The sequence below is a fragment of the Pelmatolapia mariae genome, linkage group LG8 (genome assembly GCF_036321145.2).
Source record: "Pelmatolapia mariae isolate MD_Pm_ZW linkage group LG8, Pm_UMD_F_2, whole genome shotgun sequence".
Taxonomy (NCBI): Eukaryota; Metazoa; Chordata; class Actinopteri; order Cichliformes; family Cichlidae; genus Pelmatolapia; species Pelmatolapia mariae.
This window is the reverse complement of record NC_086234.1, coordinates 16,653,504-16,674,996: the sequence shown is the minus strand read 5'-3', so window position 1 is coordinate 16,674,996 and position 21,493 is coordinate 16,653,504. Positions and strand designations below refer to the sequence as shown.

General features: G+C 42.3%; 2 protein-coding genes across 3 annotated transcripts in view; one reads left to right on the top strand and one right to left on the bottom strand.

Annotated features, from left to right (window-relative positions):
• The first annotated feature begins 92 nt into the window (after nt 1-92).
• prrt2 (proline-rich transmembrane protein 2) lies at nt 93-5,530 on the top strand. 2 transcript variants are annotated; one of them, XM_063481291.1, is made up of 5 exons: nt 94-429; nt 1,525-1,813; nt 2,000-2,298; nt 2,389-2,518; nt 3,561-5,530. In XM_063481291.1, exons 2-5 carry the CDS (start codon nt 1,582-1,584, stop codon nt 3,575-3,577), a joined length of 678 nt encoding a protein of 225 aa, XP_063337361.1. In that variant the 5' UTR covers nt 94-429; nt 1,525-1,581; the 3' UTR covers nt 3,578-5,530. The 2 variants fall into 2 exon arrangements, with proteins under 2 accessions (XP_063337360.1, XP_063337361.1); XM_063481290.1 differs by lacking the exon at nt 3,561-5,530 and having other exon boundaries at nt 93-429; nt 2,389-3,481.
• Nucleotides 5,531-13,541: 8,011 nt separating this feature from the next.
• The window catches only part of LOC134632599 (double C2-like domain-containing protein alpha), a 29,086-nt gene continuing 21,134 nt past the window's right edge, over nt 13,542-21,493 (bottom strand). The window contains exons 9-11 of the mRNA XM_063481289.1: nt 19,306-19,387; nt 19,066-19,162; nt 13,542-17,436 (exon numbers count right to left, since the gene is read on the bottom strand). Coding sequence (XP_063337359.1) covers nt 17,300-17,436; nt 19,066-19,162; nt 19,306-19,387 — 316 coding nt within the window. The 3' untranslated portion in view covers nt 13,542-17,299. The remainder of the gene's footprint in view (nt 17,437-19,065; nt 19,163-19,305; nt 19,388-21,493) is intronic.

Below are 21,493 nucleotides of genomic sequence, written 5' to 3'. Positions count from 1 at the left end.
CCGCCCCCTACATCACATCTCTCTCACACACACCTTTTCTCTTCCTCTCACAGCACGTACTCTGGTTGATTTCACTTTTCATTACACGCACACACACACACACACACACACACACCCCTCCTCTCGGAACCACCCTGATATCCAGGAGACTCCATCCATCCCAGCTCACTGCGCTGGCGCAAGGCTACACCAGCCCCACCGCTTTCTGTTTTTTTTCCCCTGCCTCAGCTTTCACTGGACATAAATCATATGATCGGGCTTTTAAACGGAGCACGTCTAGAAACCCTCTGCGCTCTGGAGGAGATGTTTGGTCACGTCTGACAGTTTTTGTGTTTTTTCCCACCTGGGAGTGAGGTTACCACGATGCACAATCCAGCGATGTGATGACGACGAGGCAAGCGCTGGATTAAAAAAGGGAAGGAAACAAAGGTCAGTTTGATTTCAGTTTTCCCTTTGATGGATTGATGGGTGCGAGATACACAAATGGCTGTTTGTGTATTCCACTCATTTCCTGTGAATCCAGTGCATGTGTTTTTCCTGCTTATCGGTGCAGTTTAGCAGCGCACATCCACTGAATCCAACCCATCAGCGGCAGGCTAATTAACGAGCAGCCTCCCTCCCTCCCTGTTGGCCTCTATCCGAGTTTTCTCCCCCCCTTTGTCCTCAGCCTTTTTACCGCTGTGTCCTCTAGCTTTTGTTCTGCGCCCGGCAAAACCGGCCACCATATGTCGGTGAGCGGTTGTGTACACACGGTGAAATAAAGCTATGTACACACCTGCACGGAGACCGAGGCAGGAAAGCTGTCTCCATCTGCCATACCTGTTTTTTTCCGCTCCTCCTTTTTGTTGACCTGCTTTTTGTTACCTGAGAAAGCGAGTCTTGGAGGCCTTATTTACAGTTCACTGTGTTTTGCTCATCCATCCTTCAGCAGCTGTGAGCAGTGATCAAACGTGAGATGTCATCTGACGTTCAAAAGGGGATTATAAAGAGGCTTATGGGTGATATTGAGCCCACATCCACTCTAAAATCTGCTGAAACGGGATGTGTTTATGGGTTGTGTGAAAACTGCTAGTTAGAAATCCCCTGCCAGCCATATAAATATTTCATTTCAGGGAGGCAGCACTGCTCTCCAGCATCTGAAAACTGATTTAAACAAGTAGAGTTTTACTAAATAAATTGTAGGCAAAAAAACCCCAACCATAAAGGCACCGTTTAATCACTTTTAGGTCATTCTTGGCTCATTTAATACTATGCCCTACTTTCCTATAGCTGCTTTCTGTTGGGTTGAGACTGTGACCAAGAACTCAACATCTATAGACTTGCTATTATTTTATTGTCCTCAAATGGCAAAAATTGGTATAAATATTTGATTAAAAAATAGTTTAAATAGAAGAAAAATATTTAACTCTTGCCCCCTCTGTCTGCCCTCTTCTCCACTGCAGTGATTTTTGCACAATCCCTAAGCAGATGGGAAGGAACAGCTTTTGTTTATGAATGTGTTTAAAACCACTTTCTGGCCCCCAGGTGTAACTAAAGACGTGCAGGACCGGACCACGAACACGTGCTTCTCTTTCTGTCAGCATGGCTGTGAACATGATGCCCGCCCCCGGCCTTTGGCCTGTGGAAGAACAACCATCGCTTCTGGACCAGGACGGCTCCCTTTCGAGCCAGGCCCCCGTCTCTGAGCTGTGCCCGCCAGTCAGAGGCGAAGAGCTCATCCACAGCAGCAGCAGCAGCCCGGCTGGCACCAGGCTCGCCCGCAGCAAATCCAAAGGAGAGCTCGTCATAGTCATCAACGAGAAGCTGAAGAACGGTGAGTGACTTGAGTTTGACCTCATAGCGAGGCAGCGGGTGGGGAGAGAGGCAGGGTCGGGCAGCTGCTTAGTCAGCTCGCTGGGGGAAAGTCAAATTCCTGCGCGTGGATGAACTCCCGGGAGAGCACGGGAGGCGTGCGAGCACTCACGTTTTACTCTTCGTCCTCTTCATCCTTCACACGCAGGTAACGGGATCCACTCAGTGTCCGAGGAGACGAGCACCTCTCCAGTCGTCTCCTCTCCTCCCAGAAGGCAGCACTCCATCTCTTACCCTCATCACGGCAAGACCAGGAAGGGGAGCAGGGCAAGCTCCATCGGCTACACCGCCTTCTCGCCCAGGCCGTCGCTTTCTCGCCACTCCAGCATCGCCACCAACCCACCGTTGGACCGCTCCAAGGTCAAAGACTACCTCCTCCTCTCCGTGCTGGCCTGCTTCTGCCCAGTCTGGCCCATCAACATTGTTGGATTTGTCTACTCCATCATGGTGAGAGCAGGATTTGTGTGTGTTTGGTTTTTGGAGTTTATTCTTTTTAATCACGCTGATGCTAACAGACGCTTTGATCTTCTCCCTCAGTCCAAAAACAGTCTGGAGCAGGGAAATCTGGACGGCGCCGTGCGTCTGGGACGCGTGGCCAAGATGCTCTCCATGGTCTCACTAGTAGGAGGGACGGTCATTATCATCGCCTGCATTGTCAACCTGGCCAGTGAGTGTCCCAAATCTGACCTTTAAACCCCCCCTAACCTCTCCTTTTTAACCTCCTGTGTTGCTGAGCCGCTTCTTTCCTGCGAACTCTCCTCTCGTCTCGTGAATTACTGAAGGATGTGTCGCAGCTTCCACAACCTGCTGTTGTCACCGTGTATCCCATCATACTAGCATAATATATTCAGCTCTGTTGGCACAGTCTGACCTTAATCACTGATATTATTACTATCTGTGTTTGCACAGTAGAGCGCTAGCCCCAACGCCTGCACGTGGCTTTATACACTGCAGCACTTTAGCCTTTAGAAACCCTGTCGCCGCTGCACAGAGATCAGAACATATTAAGCCCTCCCGAAGCAGACGCAGATCTACATTTTCTGACGTGTTCCTCCATGTTTGCACGGGTGGCCTACAGCTGTAACCGACCGCATGCCTCGGTTTTGCCGTGTGTGTATCTGTAGAGTGACGTGTGTAGTCCACTGTCTTGTTTTCACGCCTTGCCCTCTCTGCTTGTACAAAATGTGAAGCCTTGTTGATTCTGTACCACATGTATTACCACTGTATGCCCAGCTCGTGAGCTGCTGACCGGCTCGGGAGCTGGACAAATGTGCTTTTTATTGTACGTTTGCAAATAAAAAGGATTCTGATAACAGATCAGTGATTATTTCAGTGACTCGCAAAGAAAGGGACTAGCCTCTGTCTTATTTTTTGTTTTGCTGTTCTTCTACATTTAGACACGTGCAGTTTAGTCTTTCTCAATCATGCCTTTTCACTTCAGATTACACTTATTTCTGCTTTATTTCTGAGCGTGCCCATTTGCAGCCTGTTGGGTCTTATTAAGCCAAGAGATGTGCTAATTAGCTCAATGACTGGAAGAACAACTGTAGACTTCAACTTGAGTTGAAGAGCGCTGGGATTTGGCAATCCTTGTTTTTTCTTCTTCTCTCATTATGTAACTGTCCTCTGTGGTCTGTGAAAGCTTATACATCCATATGAAGTTGCAGAATATAAAGCTCTGACTAATACGCTTCCTTTTCTTTTTTTAGTAAATGTGAAACCCTGAGTTTCATCCCAGGATGAAACCGGATAAGGCAACAGACCGTCTGGCCCCGCACCTGCACCACCATCTTTACCTGCCTAGTCATTACCTGGATGTGTGACAAATGTGCCCCACACCCCCTTGCCCCCCACCTCCCCGCGATATATAGCGCTTACTTATATTTCTGTAATCGATATAAATCCCCCTCCTGCCCCCTGTTTTCTTTTCTTTTCTTCTTTGCTAATGGAAGAGAATAAAATATGCAAATGCTGCTACTCTAAATCTGGGGAGGGTGTGAGGGGAGGGGTCCATGGGACGTTAGATTGGAGAGAAGGGAACAGACAGACTTTAATCAGTCCCTTCGTATTCCAGCCAACACGTTTGGAATGATTTCCAACACAGAGACACTCGAACTCTTGAAGAGATCTCATCACAAGCCTCCAAACTGGTGGACTAGAGCGCAGCGGAGGGATCGCCTCTCAACTTCCCAACAAAAAATGACCTCTCTGGTTAAATCCCCTCAAACGCACGGAGAGGCTCCGGGATTTTGTGTTGCGCACGTGAACTCACACGCGCAGCAGAGAGGAAACCCTTTGAATCCCAGTTATGTCCTCTTGTTTCAGACTGTCTCTTCTTCCGTGGCTCAAAATGACTCCATGATATCTTGTGTTTGAGCGTACGGGCCGACTAAAGGAGGATGAAAGGGGGGCTTACCAAGCCATGGGTGCTAAAACGGAAAAGGGGATTACGGAGGCACAGTCGACACAGCGAGGAGGAAATATGTGCCAAATAAAAGAATTTAGAGCAAGGGGATAAAAAAAAAGTTTCTTGCTTTGCAAAGACCTCACTTCTCACCAGAGTTGCTGTGGAGGGAAGCATCGAGATGTGCTTTTGCTCTGTGCAACTATACTGTGTATCTGCTTGACACCTGCAACCACTGTGAGCTGGAGAAAGGAGGAAAAAACAAAGTCACGCTGTAGCGATTAAAGCTTAAACAAAACAAAACACACAGACTTTACAGGGAAGTCAGTGATGCCGCACCATCTGTCTTTTGATAATCTTTGTAAGGGATTGATTTTGAAACTCTGGAAGTGCTGTGCCGCAGTGGAGTGGCAGCTGTAAGGCAGTGCGGGCATCACTATTTGGTTAACAAATTAAATAGCTTGTGATTGTTTAGTCAAAGATGCGGCTGTAGCCTCAGGTAGCCCGAGCTTTGAAAGCAGACAGATTGTTCTTATACTATCCTTAAAAAAAAAGAAAAAAACCCCTCAGTAGTTGATTCCCACCTGGATGAGTCAGCACCTTTTCGTTGTAGGTGTTTGTGAAACACTAGATCAGACATGGGTGGGGGCTCTGAAGTAGCAGTGTGGTAGCATTTTAGTGTAAAGAACATCATTTTAAAAGCCGGGTTTGTTATCATTGTTCTAATATCTCCTGTGTATCCTTCGCTAACCTCTAATCTTTATCTACTTGTGGTTTTCACTGTGATTTAATCGATAAAGTGATTAAAAACTCTATTTTGCTGTGTCCCAGATTTTCCAATGCCGCGACTTCAAGGGTCTCATCATGAGTTCTGGCCCTGCAGATAGTTTTCTGCCGAGACAACTGCGGCATATATATACACCCCATCCCCCCCCCCCCCCCCCCCCCTTTGTTAATAATGTAAATTTACTGATTGTAATCTACAGTTGATGTACTCTGCAGATATTGTGCTAATCCTCCAGTGGATATGAGTTACCTTTAAATAGTTAAGATCTGATGTAGGCGCTGAAGCTGTTGGATACCCTCCAGACAGTCACTGTATTCCCACCAGGCTTTTATGATCTTTGTGGTTATTGGCATGTTCTGTTTTCTTTTTGTTTATTTATTTATTTTTTGTAATGTATGATGATGGAAGTTTCAAATTGCAAAGATAAGCTGACACTTGGAATATTATACTTCTGCAGCACATTTATAATAAAGACACAATGCATGTGACCTGTTTTCAGTGTTGCTTTGGAGGGATAAATAGCATCGGCGGCTGTGCAGAATAAAGGGGGCGTCAAAAGTGAGTGGAAGGAGAGCTAAGCCGTTAAGGAGAGACTGTGTTTTTGCATTAGTGGAGTTAAAAAAAAGGGAAAAGGAGTGTAGCTGGGGTGGAGGGTGGGGGAAGCGTTGGTCTAGTCCTCAGTGCCGTGATGGCGTGTAAGCTGCTGGGATGGAGAGCGCCTGCTGTTGTCAGGCAGCAGAGTGCAAAGACAGCAGGAAGAGCAAAATGCTGAAGGCAGAGGCCTCGAGCCAGAAGGAAACACTGCACTGCATGACCGCCAGTAGAGCGAACATAAGCCTTGGATGACTTCAATGAAATCAAAGCAAAAATTTCCCTCATTATTTGCTCCTGAGGTTTGTTTTTTTTAACACTCTTTAAGAAGTGGTTACTGGCTTTCTTCTTCAAAAATCATTCATGAACAAGAACAGCAACTGGGCCAGTGTCTTGAAATATTAAGACGGAGAACTGTGTTTAAATGTCTGTATCTACTAGCAGTATGCTGCTCTTTTTTAGCTCCAGATTTTTGGTTCTCACTCTGCTGGATTAGCTTTGCATGACTCAGAGTTCAGGCACTGCTCTGCTTTCAGCTGCTCTCACTTTAAGGGCCACCCTTCCTTCATGTCAAGTTTCTTCTGATGGACTGCCCCGTGCAAACAGAGGCAGCTGGATGGTGCTGCTGTGCTCAGAGACAGAGTTGTGTGCCTGAGATGAATGTATTGAGGATATCTGCTCTCTGTGTAGCAGGGTGGTAATGACTTGTCGGACTAAATCGAGTCTAGAGGAGCCTGAAGTCTGAGCTTTTGGCTCGCAGGGATTGCTTACGCATTCGCTGATCTCATTATGTGAAACTTTGGCCATATTTAATATGAGCATCCAAAAGAAGGAAATGCTTTATAGCTCCTCTTCTGTGATGCAGTCCAATTTTAGGGCGAAGTGCAGTTCAAAAGTCTTGAGCCACCCTTAATTTATTTATATGTTACTAGAAAAATGGGAACTAGGCGGAGCAATTCATAGAAACATGCACACATGAATGAAAATACAGTATGTAAGACAAAACAAACAGTCTATGATTCTAACAAGCTTGAAAGTGAGTATTTGGTAATGACAGCCTTTATTCTTCAACACAGTCTGAACTCTCTTAGCTAAGCTTTGTCATTTCTTTAAGTCATCTTCAGGAATAGTTCTCCAGGCTTCTTGAAGGGCATTCAAAGCTCTTCTTTGGATGTTGGCTGTCTTTTGTTCTGTTGAAGTCCAGGCTCATCTACCCAGGTATGCTTTTACTGCATTGGAAGTGTTTATGATCACTGTTATGCTTAAAAATGAAGCTTTTGCCAATCTTATTATACAAAATACAAGGCAAGCTCACCAACAACACTGGCTGAAATGTAGCTCCAAACCAAGGCAGAACCTCCACCATGTTTTACGGAGGACTGTAGACACGTCATGCTGTACCTCTTTCCTGACCTCTCTAAGCAATACTGACTAGTTCTCTGTGATTTCCGGTGCAATTCTTGTACACTCGGGTATACTTCAACCTTTTCTCCCTGTTTCCCTTCCATAAGAATGGCTTATTGACAGCCACTCTTCCACTGAGATCTGATGAAGCTTCATTAAACAGTATATGGATCAACTAAAGGGCAAGATGCATCTCTCAGGTCCCGTATCAAGTATTTGCTCTTGGTACGGGACCTACATACAACATACAAGAGAATTAGGATTAGGATTTTTCCCTTAAGGACATGACTTTCAGATACTGTTCATCGACTGTAGACAGTTTTGTAGACAGGCCAGGGCTGTCCTCTTTTGTCCTCCACTTGTCCAGTTTCCTCAAGTTTTTTAAGGACACACTGTACACACTGCTGACGTTTGCCAAGTTTTCAGCCAACAGCTCTTTGGAATCACCTTGTTGGGGGAAAAAGTATAATTTTATTTTTGTGAAACCGTGTTAACCTTGGCATTTTTCATAGATTCAGCCAATGAAGTTGGAACAAACAATGTGTTTTTGTGACAAGCTTTTTAAAACGGGTTCTTTTCTAAGTTGTCTGTTATGTGTAGACACAACACTGGTTCATCCCTTGAGTAAGCCTCCTTTATTATTCCTGACTGCTTAATAGGTCAGCATTAAGTGTTTTAACAACTAAGAAAAACATTCCTCTGAAAATAGTCAGGTACAAGGACTGGACTGAAAATGAGCAATAAGGCAGCCAATGTTTAAAGAAATCTTTGAAAAATCTTCGGAAAGCCCGGAGAACCATAACACGAAGCCTGGTTCCTTGAAAGCAAAATTTGTTTAAAGATGGTGCCTCAAGACTTTTGCACAGTACTGTAATATTTTAATTGCATTAAGTCATTTGGTAAGGAGTGAGACTTTAAAGTCAGAAAAACACCCCCAAAGCTCTCAGTGCTGCTGAGTACATTTATACTGGTTAGAAATGTAGCAGGTGCTAGCATGGTAACAAATGGTAAATAAATTAGCACTAAACATTTACCTGAAACCAGTGGTGATGTCACCAGTTTAAACCAAAATTCCCTGCATTTATTTTCCCATCTTACTTCTAATCTGGAACATGAGCTGCGTTAGAGAAAAAGTTCTGACAGCCACAGTGTCCTGCTGTGTGCTACAGGTCACTGAACAAATGTGTGCTTCAGTTCTGGTGAGTGAAATTATTTTATCTTGTTAGTCTGTTACTTACTGTAGCACCAATTAAATTAGCACCGGTTAGCTGATCTGTGTGTCTATGTGTTGCATTTTAAACTCTTTAAAGAGTCCAAAGAAAAATGCTGATGTGTTTCATTGATATACTGCAGCAGTATTCCTTTATAATTTTGTAAAAAATCATCGGGATCAACCAATAAATCCAAGTGTAGTACAGAATGTAGTACCCTAACAGTTTGATTGGTGCAACATCTCCAAAGATTTGTGTCCCACCCACTAATTTGAAAGTAATCCACGCACAAAATACTAAAACCTACATTTGTTGTGTAAATTATATATAAAAATATAAACTCAGATGTTGCAAAAGTGGTTTCAAAATATTATTTTAAAATACAAAATCGCTCTTCTGGCATTTTTCTACTTTTTGAATTTGAACTTTTATGCCAATTAGAAAAAAAATGTAAATGTACTTTTCATGTTTTGAGTTTTTTATTTAATAACAACCTATTTACAAGGAGGGTAATTATGCACTGAAACGAGGTCTGAACTTGAGGATTCAGTATCTTTGACTTAATTGTCAAAATGTATTAAAAAACTGTTGTAAAATTTACTTTTTCAGGTTGCTCACTAATTTGGGTAATTATTTTGAAACATTGTTTAAATTTGCTTTCATTCTGGTCTCGAAACAAGTTTCTTCTTTTATCTCTGTAAATTATAAGCCCACTCCTGCTGCTATCTTTCCCATGCAAGCGATATTCCAGCTATTGACCTTGACAGGAAAATGTATTTTTCGACTTGCAAAAGTGTGCAGGATAATATGTAAAGGTGCCAGCATGTCCTGCATTGATAACATGTTTTCCTGTTCTGTCCTTGGTGTGAATGCAGGACACAACAGTATCTACATACAAATGATGGGGCAAGCTTCCAGTGAAGAAAATGCTCTGTTGTAATAATAAACTTAAAAAAAAAATATGTTATGCACATAAAGTAAACATGGCAAAAGTTTCTGCCATACTTTCAAAAATAGTCTTACTGTGCCCCCAAAGGGGGAGAAAACCCCAACGTTAACAAAAACAGCTTTCACAACATATGACAACAGCAAATTCAAACCCACCAGCGTGATCTCTCTGACAGTTAAAGGTACTTTCCTGTGTACTCAGCTAATTTTAGTATGTCTACAGTACAGTAACAGTTCAAAAGGGGATCAGTGTACCAGACATAGTCGCATCCAGATGCAGTAAGTGGGTCATGGATTATGCAGCTGGGTCACACAAACACTGCGGCCGTGAGTCAGTTTGGCAGCGGCTGGATGCATCGTGATCGTCCTGTCAGTCTGCATCGCAGAAGCAGCATAATGAGATCTACTGACCTGTGGCGACGCTGTTCTCTTAGTGCCCGCTTAATGTGCAGAGAGAACTGGGGCCGCAAAATACCCACTGTGAGTGGGAATTAACGCTCGGAGACGGATTGCTGTGGATCTTTTTTTAGAGAAACTGTTGACGGCTCCGCCGCAGGAATGTTGTCTTGTCACGGCTGGGGTGGAAAAAAGCCGAGGTGTTACAGCAAGAACCTGTGACACTCAGTCAGAATCTAATTTTATTATTTACACTTGGAGAGAGATCGAGAGAGTTACAGCGTGTTTCCTTTGCTTAGATATTTGTTATTTCCCTGAAGGCTAAACTAATAATTAATTCAGCTCATTAACAGTGAATAATTTGTCAGAAAGTGCTGCGCGGCGCCGACCTTCACAATAAGATGCATGAATTATTGATTGTATATTTTCGTCAACATGTGTCACATATGTTCAGATAACACGTCCTCGGTGCAACAGAGGGCAGCACAACCTGCTTTCAGTCTGCATCACTTGTGATCATGTGGAGGAGAGTATCTTTGAACCTGACTATGTCACCATAGCAACTAATGCTGCCTGGTCCAGAGCAGGTAATGTTTGCAGCTTCAGTTTAGAATCAGCTGGAAGCGACACACTTTTACTTACTGTGTTACAAAAGGCCCAAGGAGGTTTTTCCCGCTTAAGGAATACAACATGCAACCTGCTGAGCATGTGTTACTAATGCTGCAGTGTAAAATATGACTCGTGGTCACAGGAAATCACAGCACGCGTTTGGAAAACAAATGTTTTTATGCTTGATCGTGACCCGCGGCCAAGTCTCGTTTTCACTGCTGGAGTTGAAAGGAGTAGAACACAGATTAGTAAATGAATCAGTCCATTTGTAGGATGTCTATCAGTAAGATCGTTGAATCAGTACAAATAATCGGACTTTTTCCACACTTCCATCACTGGACAGTCAGATCTGAACAGACTGATGTTTAAATACGTCACTTATAAAGTTTCAGAGCACTAATGTGCAGCTCCATGTCACATTACTGTTTCCCGAGTGGGAAACATCAACAGTTTTCTTACTTTGTTGCCTTTTGCCATTTTACTTTTATAGCTGTTTCTCCGACTGAAGCAGGCGACGCTCAGTTTGGTCCACTTTCCTGCCGTTTGTGCAGCAAGAGATTCAAAGTGCCGTTTTTATGTGAGCGTGCACTGAGCCTGAAGCTGGAAGCCCTGAATTAACGAGAAAGGTTGATAACCACTGTCATGTCGACCGTTATCTCTGACAGAGCTTTTAGGTTTTGCTGAGCCAGCTAATGTAAAGAAAGCCTGGATATGCTGAGTGTAGTGCTCGCCTGCCTAATAGATATCACCAAGAAACTTCCCAAATCATCAAGATGTTATGTTTTGTATAGTGTTTGAAATATCCACTTATATCCAGCAGATAAAGAGCAGTCAAAATAAACACATTTAACTGTTATTTTAGGCTTTTTTGTGCATTCTGAACAAAATAAAACATTTTATGGAAGCAAAATAGTCAAAAATCTCAAAACTGGCCCATGCATGAAAAACTGTATTTAACTTCTTGCCTTGACACTGCTCTGAGCCTGGTGTAAAGGCAGTTTTTTGAAACGTCATTTGTACTGATTCCCATTTGAAGCCCTTTGTTTATATTTTGCATGGACAGTTTTATCATCTTTAAAGCAAAAATCATCTCCAAAGTTTTCCATGAGCAAGCATCAGAAGATGAGAGGAGCTGGAATTGATTAAATCCGTGCAGTTCTACTCTTGAACTGGGTTATCATTGAGTACTTTCATAACATTCACACAAATGCTTCTTAATAGAAACTGGGAGCTTCAGGCCCTTGTGTGGCCCATTATTACCGTGGCACTGCTGCCACACATCCAGCATCCTCCTGCTGTAACTGCACCCTTTGAATTTTCATCACAATCCCAGCTAGATGGCAGTAATGCACCCATAATGGCTCTGTAATGGAAACTGCTCATCATTGTGAAAAGTGCATGAGGAGTGTTGTCCTCCTTTGCAGGAAAATCACCAAAAATATATATTCTTGAACAAATCTTAGTTTGCCTGCACCGTCCGAGATGTTCTTCATCCTTACCCGCTTTTATTTTCACCAGCTTCTTTGCAGTTTCCTAATAAAATGCATTAGTGTTATGATACAACCACACAGCCCTTTCAGAGGACCACACAGCAGCTCTCATATTGCATTATGTGTGCTCTGCTGGCACTAATCCCCACAGACAGGACACAATCTGGGTTTGGCTAATACGCTCAATTTTAAAGGAGTTTCCTTATGCAAACATAATTTACATTTGTTCTTTTCACATTTTTGTACAGTTTTTTTAAATTGAGTTTAATTCCTCTTTCTATCGACTCGCTAAATGCCACTGGGGTGTTTTACACCTGGTGGCTGCTTCATTTAGATGTTATTTATGGAGCCTCTGCTAACTGCTGATCATTTGCTTTTAATTAAACCTCTTTATCACCAGGAGAGGCTTCGTTTCAGACGCCTCACAGATGTTTAAAACTTTAATGTCCTCAAATGCCCCTCCACTTTTGTTTTTTGTTTTGTCCTTACAGTAATCTCAGTTTTGATCTCAAAACCAGCAGTCCAATTTTCTTTCTTGCAGCTTCAGCAAAAATAGGAAATTGGATTTTTTTTCTTTTCTTTTTTATGAGCTGCAAAAACTTGCTCATGTTTTTCTTACAGCTGGAAAATGCCTGTTTACAGAAACTATTTGAAATAACTTGACGCCACCAGAACAGAGTGACGATAGCTTTAAAATTACTTTGCTACATTTGTAGAGAATAGATGGTAAAATTTGATTATTTTAAGACTTACATGGAGTTACATTAACTTGTGAATATGGTAATGTGGAGAAAATCTTGAGCCACACTCTATTTAAATGTATATTTTGCTAGAAAAATGGGCCCCGGGCTTCCTGAAGGACATTGGATGCTCTTCTTTGGATGTTGGCTGACTTTTGTCCTGTTCTCACTGCACCTCACTGCCTCTGGGGAGACCAATCCATCACCGATAGTGCTCCACTGTTTTTTCTATTCAGGTATTCTTTCACTGTCTCGGCAGTGTGTTTGGGATCATTATGATGCTGAAAAATTAAGCTGCTGCCAAGCCTATGTTTTCCAGATGTTATCACATGTTGGATCAAAAGCTGATGGTACTTTTCTGAATTCATAATTCCACAAATTTTGACATGATCTCCAACACTACTGGCCGAACCACGACAGAGCCTCCTCCACGTTTTACATGTGGCTGTAGACGGTCACTGTTGTACATCTTTTCTTACCACCTCTACAAACTGATGAAGATTTGAACCAAGGATTTCATCATCTCCATCAGACCCGTTGCCACTGACTTTCAGCCTTAGACCTGCCGTTTGTCGTCCACTTGTCAGTTTTCCTCACATTTTTTAAGGACATGCTGCACACCATGCTGAGACATGCTAGGATTTTGTCTAATAGCTCTTGGAGAACACAAAAAGTATTATTTTATGCCTGTTATCTGTGTTACCAGTATTATGTTTGAGATTTTTCATAGACTCAACTAAAGAGACAAGAATACACAATGTGTATTTGCGTTAGCCTGCTAGTAACAGATCATTTTAAATTGGTTGTCTGTTATGAGTAGGCACAGCACTGGTTCATCTCTTGAGTTGGGTGCTTTTTTTATGCTTAAATGATTCTTGGGTCAGTTTTAAGTGACTTTAAGTGAAAAAAACAAGAAGAAGACTTGTTCAGTACAGTATGGAAATTAGTAGGTCACTGTTTAGTGTAAATCCTTCCTGATTGTGTCCCTGCTGTTAGAGGAAATTGACTTGTGAAAATCATTTAAATCTAAAATCACATTATACAAAGTGTATTAGACTTTTTACCGTGTTATCTGTATTTGCAATAGTAGAATCACCAAAATAAAGCCATTTTATTTCCTGTAATCACAGAGCAGTGATGGTGTTGACGTGCGAGCAGATCCAGGAACAAACAGTGACTAAGATGAAACCGTGGCAGCCTTATCTCATTCCACAAAGAGCTTCTTTCTCACTCAGGCTACAGGAGAAAATGCACAGTAATCACAAACTGCACAGCTGCTGGCAGCTTCACGTGTTTCTCTGAAGCCTTTTTTTCCCCAGTTATTATCTGGAATGAACTTCTGTCTCGCCGCCCGTAATGCTGAGTCAGTCAGCTAGCTCACGTCAACACTCAGGGCGCCCTGCCCACACAAACTCGGGTACACAGAGTATGAAAAGAAATCTCAATGCTAGGCTCTCACCTGCCTGCCAAATGGAACAAGTGAAACATTCAATAACTCATGATGATACTGTAAACTAATTTGATCTGGATCAGAAGAAATGCTTCAAAATCTTATTTATAATCTTTCTTCATCCGATAAGTGAATAAAATAAGTCCACCCAGATCTGATAGACAGATCGAAATAATTCAGAGGTTTAAAGGATAAGATGCCTTTCATTAATTTTGTAAAGAACATGCAGAGACAGGCAGAAGCTTTTTGAGGCCAGTGATGGCAGGAAAAACCACACTGCACTAAGGGGACTGTAATGCACGGCGGTGGGAACGCATAAGTGCGGCAGTCTCCCTTACAGTGGTGTCAGTGAACTCAAATCTGTTGAAAGAGTCATAAATTTTAAAATAATCTGCCCAAAAGAATGATACAAGCAACACAACTTGGATTTTTTTTTCTTTTTTTAGAGCCCAGAGTCTTCCACACAGAGCATCTGCGTGAAGCCAAGGAAGGAAAGAAAATAAGGTGATGCTCTTGTGTGGATAAACTGAAGATCCTCACCTCCGCTGTCATCACAGAGAGAAAGTAGTTTATTTCATACATGCTTGTGGCCAATCAGTTCAGCTAAAAGGTGGTAAATAGCATTACTACATCTCCTCCTCCTCCTAAATCCTAAATGGACAAAATAGCTCTCCTGCTAAAAGCTCCACTCTGCTCACCAGCCAGCTGTTAAGTGTGTCTGTGTGCAGTTCGGTGCTGAGCTGCTGGTCCTGGAGCTTTTGTAAGGATTTTCACTGAAAGCTGCTGACAGTGAAATGAACTGAAACTGAAGCAATAATGTAGATTCATTGCTTCATTTTCTCATTGTCATCTAAAACTATTATAAAAAAGTGCTAATATTTCTTAAAAAGCGTAATAAAAATCACAAGAATCAAAACCAGAAAGATACGTTTTACAGCAGATATTTCCCACTATAAATTCAGCAGCATTTGAATTTACAAAAAAAAGTTGGAAAGCTGTGCAAAATGTTACAAATATAAATGAATCTCGTAAATCACAATAGAACATAGAAAACAGCAAATGTTTAAATAGAGAAAGTGTACCATTATTAAGAAATAATAAAGGTTATTTTTGAATTTTATGGCAGCAACATGTCTCAGAGAAGTTGGGAGAGGGTCTTGTTTACCGCTGTTTAGCATCCCCTCCTCTTTAACAAGAGTTCATAGACATCTGGGAACAGTGGAGACCAGCTGCTGGATTTTTGTCCCATTGTAGTCTGACGTGGATCTAGCCGCTGAACAGTCCTGGGCTCATGAGCCAATGCATGAGTTGTTGAAAGGTCTGGATTGCGGGCAGGCTTCTTCAGCTCCCTGACTCTTCTGTTGTGATGCCATGCTGCTGAAATACATGCAGTATACTATTTAGCATCGGCTTGCTGAAATCTGCTAGGCCTGACAATCCATGTCATCTGGATTGGAGCTTATGTTGCTCTAAAACCTGTAAATACTCATATACTGATCATATATCCAGTGCAAGCTATCAGTTTCACAGGCACTAATGCACAAACCATCAGATATGCAAGCAAGTCAGATCATCGATCTAGTCTTAGTCTGGACGATGCAGCGTCCATATTTGCCAAAAAGAATTTCAAATTTAGATTTGTCTGACCACAGAAGAGTTTTCCACGCTGCATCGACACTCTCTCACCACAGCAGTGTTTCTGACTCCTGCCCACATATGGCTTCTTTTTTATAGCTTTCATAGCTGCTTCCATTCCAACTTTTTTTTTAGACATGTTGCTGCCACTGAATTCAAAATTACTAATATTTTTCTTTAAGTAGTAAAATGCCCCAGTTTAAACATGCCACGTTTTCTATGATCTACTGTGAATAAAATGAGCTTTGCAAATCATTGAATTGTGTTTATTTTACAAAGCATCCCACCAATATTTTTTTAATTGCAGTTGTATTTATTACATTTTGTAAAGATCCAATTTATGTTTTAATTGCTGCAGTTATTGTTTACTGGAGCAGAAAGTTAGGTGTGTGTGTGTGTGTGTGTGTGTGTGTGTGTGTGTGTGTGTGTGTGTGTGTGTTGGTTTCCTTTCACCTTACACATTTGATGGATCACTTCTGCTCTCTGTAGTCAGAGAAGAGGCTGCACTTACAGTTCAAGAACACCAGGTGGCAGTATTAGCTTTACTGGCTTCCTTCAATCACTGATCAGTGATTGAAGGAGTCCACTGTGGACCAAAAACAAAGATAAAAACAACCATGCAAGCTTTCCAAAAGACAAACATCCCAAAGAAGTGAAACAGCGTACATATATTTACATATTAACACCAATGGCATTGTGAGCATGCCTGTTCACCACACAGAGAAAACCTGCAGCTGAAAGCAGTCGACAGTAAAGCAGCAGCCATGGAGAGTCACCATAAAACACAGCGCTCTACACCGGTTCATATTTACAATTTGTATATGAAACAAAGGCATGTGACTTTATTTACTGTGTCAGAGTACAGCCATGCATGGTTCGCCGTAAAACGCTCTGCTGCTGTGAAACTCCTCTGTTACTGACGTTGGCCTTACAAAGTAGGGAACGTGAAGCAAAACCGACCGACACCGATATCAGAGCTGACACGTCAAACAACTGCGAACAACATTAAAGAGCCATTACCATTAAATAAAATACAGTTTCTTCTAGGGAACAACACGTTGATGAACATTTCCAACCTTTTTTTTTTCTTTTTTTAAAGTTTGCTCCATCAACACCGAACATGCAAGTAGATCACACACGAACCATCGACGTGGAAGAACCAGTTTTCTTATCAGCTCATGCTGTCAATCCAGTGACGATCAGAGAAAAAAAAACATCCGCCAGTATTAAGACCACTTGGAAATATCTTCGGAAGCATTAGGCAATCATTATTGCACGGAGAGGTATGTGCGCTTTGAGACAGATGGGCATAACCGCGGAGTTTTAATGTCAGCGGTTAATGAAATCGACTTGCCTGAATTTAATAAGAGCAAGCAAACCTGACACGCGGGACTGCGCGAGAGAATAATTAAACATTTTCCCCTCGTCAAACGTCCCGGCGTAATTATTCTTCGTGAGTGGGCTCTGTCCACGAGGAGCATTTAGACCGATCTTAAAGCATTGAAAGGATGTGAATGCTTGCCAGTACTGTGAAGAAAATGGTTTCAGCTTTGTGTTGGGACTGTTTAGATCCGAGATTAGAGTATTGATCTGTGATTGTGGACAACCCTCCCCCCACCCCATCCCACCTATCTGGGCATGATGTTTTGAATTATGACACAAAGGAGGATATGGATCCGTCACAGTCATGCAGAACAATCCTTAAAACATGCGATTAGACGTCCTTCATCCCGGGTCTTCAGACGGTCCCTCTGGTGTCAGTTATAGGGGAGGAAGCTCGGGTTCATTCCTGCAGCGTGGATCCGGGCAGCTCGTTGGTCAGTGTGTGCCAGCGCTCCACTTTCTTGCCCTTGTTCTTCAGACAGTCTATCCAGTGCTGCAGAGTCTCTCCCTGTGAATGACACCCTAAGGATACCCCCCCTTACAAAAGCAGAGACAGAGCAGACAGTCAGAGAAGTCAAGAAGAGTGGGCATAGCAAGCTCCAGTACACAGCTTCTGAATATGTGTTGTATTGTTTTGTATTCCATTTTATTTATAATAGACGTCTAAAACACAGAGGATCAACAATGAAACCTCATGTTCCAGGCTTTTAATGTTTTTTTTTTAAAAAAATTCTGATCAGGTACTAATTAGACCTGTACATATTTTTTAACTTTGTCTAATGAAGTGTGTTCAGATTGGCCATTAATTGTGCTGAAAAATTAAAATGTCAGTAATCTTTTTTCTTTCTTTCTCTTTTCTTTTTTTTTTTAAGCTTAGGTAATGGGTTGGAAAAAAACAGCTTTGTCCAAAATACACCCGTAATAAAAGACATTTGCATAACTAACAATAACCGAAAAAGCAGAAAGACTTCAAGCCGGATTGGTTTCTAAGTAAAAAAGGGGAAAAATGAACACGGCTGAGTCAAGTTCCCCTCTTTAAATTCACTGGCAAACAGCCCATTGTGAATGGCTCTCCAGTTTTAGATCTAATTCCCATCTTGTTTTTCAAATGTGATGAAGCACCTAGAGTGCGTATTATTTCAGGTCGGGAGATGTAGTTAGTTTGACTCATGAGCTTTGAAAGTCTGTATCCATTTCCATATGAAAATAATCCTTAACAAATGCCATTCTTCCAATTTGAGGAACATATGCCCACAACCTGACTGCCCATCTGCTTCAGAAAAATACCACAAACTGTATTTTTATGCAACATTTTCGCACCCTCAGTAGAAGAAGGTTTGGTACTAGTACTAGGGCATGTTTGTCACCCTTTCTGTTCATAACTGTTATGTACAAAAGACGTTGTTTGGTTTGCTCATGTCAGGATCTCATCTCTGCTTTTGCATATGATGTCGTTCTGCTGGTCTCACTACCAGCTTGCACTGGGGTAGCTAAATGTGAAGCAGCTGGAATGAGATTCAGCACAACAGAGTCTGAGGTCAAGGTCCTCAGCTGGAAATAGGTGGAGTGCCCACTCTGGGTCAGCGAGAGCTGAGTGTGAAAGCAAAGCTGTCGGTGAACTGGTCGATCCACGTTCCTAACCTCACCTGCGATCACAGGCTTTGTGTAGTGACCGAAAGAATAAGATTGCAGATACAAGTGGCAGAAATTAGCTTCCTCCTACAGGTGTCTGGACTCTCCTTTAGGGACAGGGTGAGGATCTCGGTTATTTGGAAGGAGCTCAGAGTAGCTGCTCCTCCACATTAAAAGGAGGCAGTTGAGGTGTTTCGGGCATGTCCTACAGAAAGGATGTCCCGGGGTAGACCCAGGACATTACACCTCTCAGCTGGCCCCACCGTCCCCCATAGAGCTGGTGGACGTAACTGGGAAGAGTGTCTGGGCATTGCTGCTTAGACTGTTGCCCAGAAAAACAGCAGAACATGGATCGATGGGTGGATGGATGGACCTCTTCATGTGATTTGCAAAATAAAAATGTAGAAAAATGCCAATGAAGAATTCAAACTATTTACCTTAAAAGAGCATTAAAAATGGAAGTAAATATAATCAAATGCAGGAATCTTAGGCTAAACATCTAAAAATGACCTGTCACTCGTGCCATGAACTTACCTATGAAGTCATTGGATTTTCCTAAATCATAGTCCCACACGGTGACCTCCAGCGTCTTGGTTGCTAATTCTGAGAAGGAGATCTCATAGAAAAACTCCTGAGTAAAGACAGAGTGAACAGTCAGAAGATCTCGAGTCTCAGAAAACTTTTAATGCAGCTAACTGGTTGGAGGATACATTTAAAGCTTCTAAATGAGCTGCGCCTTCGCTTTCAGTCATTACTGAAGTGGATGATGCGTACCTCATTAAACTCCGGGTTGAGAGTCTTTTTAATGACCGCTGTTTTGTGCTTGGATTTCTTGTGAACGTCTGGCTTCAGGTACCTGTGACAGAAGAATATTTTACCGTCGTGTATACAAATCATTACTGTTCATATGTCAAAGCAGTGGAAGAAAGAATAACAGTCACTGCAAATACCGGGCACGGCTGTAAAGGTCAGAGGAGGAAATCATGATTTTTCTATAACTGTTGAGGAAGAGCAAAGACTCAGTGATTGCTGTGTTACTCTTACTTCATTCTTTATTCTAAATGAATACACTATATTGAAGCGCTAATAAGCATTAGATCAGCTGATTCCCTGTATTAATTTTTGCACTAATCTAGCCAGCTGGTAGCTGTAGCTTCATATTGAACAGGCAGTGATATCAGTCTTCTCTAATCCAAGTCCCCCATCGATCCCCTGAAGGTTTCATGTATTATTTGTTAAACCCACTGTGGGGACTGATCAGTATGTCCTTCACCAGCACAGCACAGATTGTAAATTCACAGCCTCCCTTTGCGAGCTGTCATTAAATTCTCAGGATATTTTTAAGCCAGCTGGAAGCAGCGTGGCAAAAATCTCTATTCACATTTGCTTTCCACCCACCACCCACAGCTCGGGCTCGAGCGTATGTTCCCACACACTCTCAGACACAACAAAGCATCTGGGAAGATGCTCCCGCCAAAGGGCAAAGATGTGAGCACGCATCCAAAATGAAACAAGATGCGCGATGTGTTCCTGTGGATGTGTGAGGGATGCATGCGTAGGTTTGGTGCATGTAAAGCGGGAGAGAGAGGAAACCGGAGTTTGAAGCATAACGGGAAAAGAGAAGGGAGATTAGTGTGTGCGTGAGGTGAGGTGAGGCGAGCGTGCTGGCATTTCTGTGTTTGTGCGCGTCCGTGTGTGTGTGTGAGCGTGTGAGATGGGAGGCTGTGGAGTGTTTTACTTATTGCAGAAACAGCCTCAAAGCCAGAACCAGCACTCAGGAAAACACTGACACGAGACGAGGGGCGATTTTTAAAGCTCATTTGTCCACTTTATGTCAGTTTGCATCATTCAAAACAGAGACCCCCCCTCTCTGATACAGACACAAACACACACACAGTGACACACGCAGTCTTCATCAGTGAGTAATGAATCTCCAGAGGACCTCTCTGACAACAACAGCACCCAGATCTGTTTTTTTTCTAATCCTGGATCCAACACACCCATAACATTAGATCATGTCACTGCCTTTCAGTCAGTTTCAAGCCTGTCAATACCCATACAGTCTCATAGTTGTCTTATAGTCATCGTGATGAATGAGTGACACATTTCCCAGTGGCCTCTATTTGTGTGAAAAGCTGCTCTCATCTCTCATCGTTACCTGATGTGAGGTTAACTCGAGCCATCGATCACTTGTGAGTGGCAACAAAAGGTGATTTATAGGGTCAGTATGAGCCAAGGGCCAGTTAAGACCAAACTGAGGTATTAAGGTGTTGAGAGGAGGGAGACGGAGATTGTCCTGAAATGAGGATCGTGACATGTGAGTCCATCAGTCTGATTTATGTCATGTGTTCATGTATCAGAATGTGTGTGTGAAAGCATTGTTGTGTGATAATAATAGTACGTTTATACATATTTTTTAGTTAAATGTTTGCATTATTAAAAATAATTTTAAAGACTTGATAATTAGAAATAAAGTCCTTAAATATCACAGACAGGTAGCTAAACAGATGACAATTCGTTTTAGTAAAGCTGATAACGTATGACATCACAACCACCTGCAGTAAGTACAGCCAAGTGTGTGTGTGTGTGTGTGTGTATTTATAATATGAATTACTATGAGGGCAGTGATCTGAGGTTAAGTGATCAGCCTGCAGGTAAATTTAGAGCGACAGCCAAGATTTGAATCCAGTCGAGTGCAATTCATATTACGGCTGGGATCTTATTGACCAAGGAAATCAATACGCTTACTATATCTCTTTTAAAATTATAGGTTAGAGGTGTTTATGTTTTGGTGATTATCACCTCCTGTACCAATATCACAGTATTCCAGGTAAACATCAAAGGTTTATACCTCAGGTTTTGTTTGTCTGAAAGTCGCTAGTGAACACGAGTAATATTCAAATATCATAAAAGATACCATGTCACAAGTGGATCTTTTGCTCCCACTGATAGTCGCTAGGAT

What these genes read in the sequence shown, in the direction of transcription:
- prrt2 (XM_063481290.1), top strand. Translation starts at nt 1,582, where the DNA reads ATGGCTGTGAACATGATGCCCGCCCCCGGCCTTTGGCCTGTGGAAGAA. An exon ending in CAACGAGAAGCTGAAGAACG is followed by an intron (nt 1,814 to 1,999) that starts GTGAGTGACTTG and finishes CTTCACACGCAG; the next exon opens with GTAACGGGATCCACTCAGTG. An exon ending in GATTTGTCTACTCCATCATG is followed by an intron (nt 2,299 to 2,388) that starts GTGAGAGCAGGA and finishes CTTCTCCCTCAG; the next exon opens with TCCAAAAACAGTCTGGAGCA.